This window comes from Nansenia antarctica (assembly GCF_963989245.1).
Source record: "Nansenia antarctica genome assembly, chromosome: 4".
NCBI lineage: Eukaryota > Metazoa > Chordata > Actinopteri > Argentiniformes > Microstomatidae > Nansenia > Nansenia antarctica.
This window is the reverse complement of record NC_137689.1, coordinates 10,398,692-10,401,191: the sequence shown is the minus strand read 5'-3', so window position 1 is coordinate 10,401,191 and position 2,500 is coordinate 10,398,692. Positions and strand designations below refer to the sequence as shown.

The window sequence follows — 2,500 nt, the reverse complement described above, 5'->3', positions numbered from 1 at the left end:
CATTTCTGTTGCACCAAAACATGTCATAATAATATGAATACATTATAGAATGCACAGGTACATGGGGGTATAGCACTGGTAATAGTGCAATAACTGAACTGAAATGATGGACAGAGATAAGTTTGGCCATCGCCTCAAACAATACAAAACTAAACTTTTGCTTAGAGTATTTAGGCCAGCCCAGACATAATAACAACAGTATCAAAACAGAAGTTGTCAAATAGTAAACACGCCAAGAAAATTCTATAAAGTCTCATAATATAGGTTACAACTGTTTTCTACACCAGAATGTTGTGTACAAAACGCCTACAATACTCTCTGCCACTTTTTTTGTGAGTAGGTCTCGAACTATTTGTGTTCCCTGACCCCAAGAGCGAAGAAAGGCGAAATGAATGAAAGCAGCTATTTTGAACAAGTCACGGTGGGGTTGTTCTTTATTCACTAACGGCAGAGGAGAAGAAAAAGAAAAAAAGAAATGTGGCCTTCGACTCTTTGACAAAGTGAAAAAAGTACAAAAGAAGCAATTAAAGATGTTTTAATGGCTGGTTGTCAGACCCCACGTGACGTCACCGGGACCGGCGTTGCTAGGGGTGACGTGATTTATTGATGTTTATCGGGAATGAATAGATCAAAGGGCCGCCAGATGACAGGCGATCAATCAGCAGTCAAATCAAAGATGGCAATTGTCCATTAAAGCCTCTTCCAGTCCACGTTACTTCCCCTGGGTCGGGCTGCGAAATAATCTTTAAGTCTTTCCCAGAAACGGGAAAAAAAAAAAAAACAGGGAGAAACTAGGGAGAAAGTTTTTACATTTTGTGATCAAATCAAATGTTTTAGCGACAAAGCCCCCCCAAAAAAGGGATCAAAGGGATTCGTGACAGTCAGTCACCCTTTTTCTTATTATAGATCTCGAATTCATGGAGTCAACACCGTGCACCCTTCCTTCCAGGGAGGGAAAGAGAGTTTAAAATAGGGGTAAAAAGGGGAAAGAGACCCTATCAAAGCTTGAACTTGTCTTTCGGATAGAGAGAGAGCTAACGGCCTGGAAACCTTTCATCCCTTCCGAGAAGTGTTGAACAACAGACAGAGGAAACTCTATCGAAAAGGAATCGTTTGTTTCTGTTCTAGAAGTTCGAAATAATAATACAATTGGGGAAAAAATAATCCAATGTTGTCATAATAACTATGATAGTTCAAAGGAGTCTACGATCAGATAATGCGGATACTATTAGTGTAGGCAGGGAGGGGGGGAAACGTGGTCTACGTGCATGGTTGGAAAAAAAAGCACACATTCCTTCAAAGGGAAAGTAGAAAGAACTTAAGTCAATAGGGTACTAATAATGCTACACGGTAACCATCCCTGGTGAGTAAATGGGTATTTGCCATATCCTCCCACTATAGAATGTAGCCCTCCTCGCGCACACACACACACACACACACACACACACACACACACACACACACACACACACACACACACACACACACACACACACACACACACACAGTTGAGTAGGCTACTATAATAAATGTTAGGGGGTTGAGCAATGGAAATACCGCAGCATACAGTCGTAAAAACAAGAAGCGATCGCGATCACATCATAACATAACATGCAAAAAAAATCATAAGAACCGTTACCTGAAGCCCGCCGGGGCGCTTGCTGTTTCCTCCGCGGCATAGCTGCTCGTTTTAGGGGGGCAGAGTTCTTCTATAAGCCCCTGAGAGAGACCCCTAGGCTGGTCCGCTGTTCCTCTGATAGACTCCGGCGTCGCTCCCTTACACACACGGGGGGCTACCCGGGGGCGCTTTCTCAAGACAAATTCAAGACAGTGAAGAAAAAGGGGTAGATCTGATCTGAAGATGAAGGAAAAACAAGCGGCTTTTTTTTTTCTTTCTTTCTTTCTTTCCAACCTCCTGTTCCAACGTCTTGGATCCGATCACAGTGAGAAGAGACGAGGCAGTAACAGTGGTGGAGGAGGTGGAAAAAAGCTTGAAGCCTCTCAATGTGACTCTCTCACTCCGCGTCGGAGGGCTGCAACAGGCAAGCTTAAAGGGAAAAAAAAACGAAACGATCGCGTCACTCAAAGTCTCGCAAACAAGGGGGGCAAAACATCAAGCACTGTCACATTTCTGAGCCTCGCACCTCGGAATGGTTAGCTGGCTCTTGTCATAGGCATCGTGAGTCTTGAGACCACCCCCCCCCCCCCACACACACACACACACACACACACGCACACACGCACTCACCCACAATGTTCCAAACCCATGCACAAAACATAAGACAACTATATTTGATACAAATCACAAAGAAGCATAACTCATCCATGCACACCACAGAAAAAATGTGCTGATACAATAGCCTAGGGGAGGAGACCACTGCTTCACTCTTTCTTTGGCTGTCTAAAAAGAAAACAAATGATCTTTTCTCCCCCTAAGCTATTCCAAATAATGTCGACTTAGATGTTAAAGGCATACATACTTACTCAATCGGTTGATTAA

The 2,500-nt window shown here is 43.5% G+C and overlaps 1 protein-coding gene across 1 annotated transcript in view; it reads right to left on the bottom strand.

Annotated features, from left to right (window-relative positions):
* Nucleotides 1-1,679, bottom strand: part of tshz3b (teashirt zinc finger homeobox 3b) — a gene marked incomplete at both ends in the record, with an annotated part of 37,864 nt that extends 36,185 nt beyond the window's left edge. Inside the window, one exon of the mRNA XM_080528315.1 lies at nucleotides 1,640-1,679. Coding sequence (XP_080384441.1) covers nucleotides 1,640-1,679 — 40 coding nt within the window. The remainder of the gene's footprint in view (nucleotides 1-1,639) is intronic.
* Between the last annotated feature and the right edge of the window lie 821 nt (nucleotides 1,680-2,500).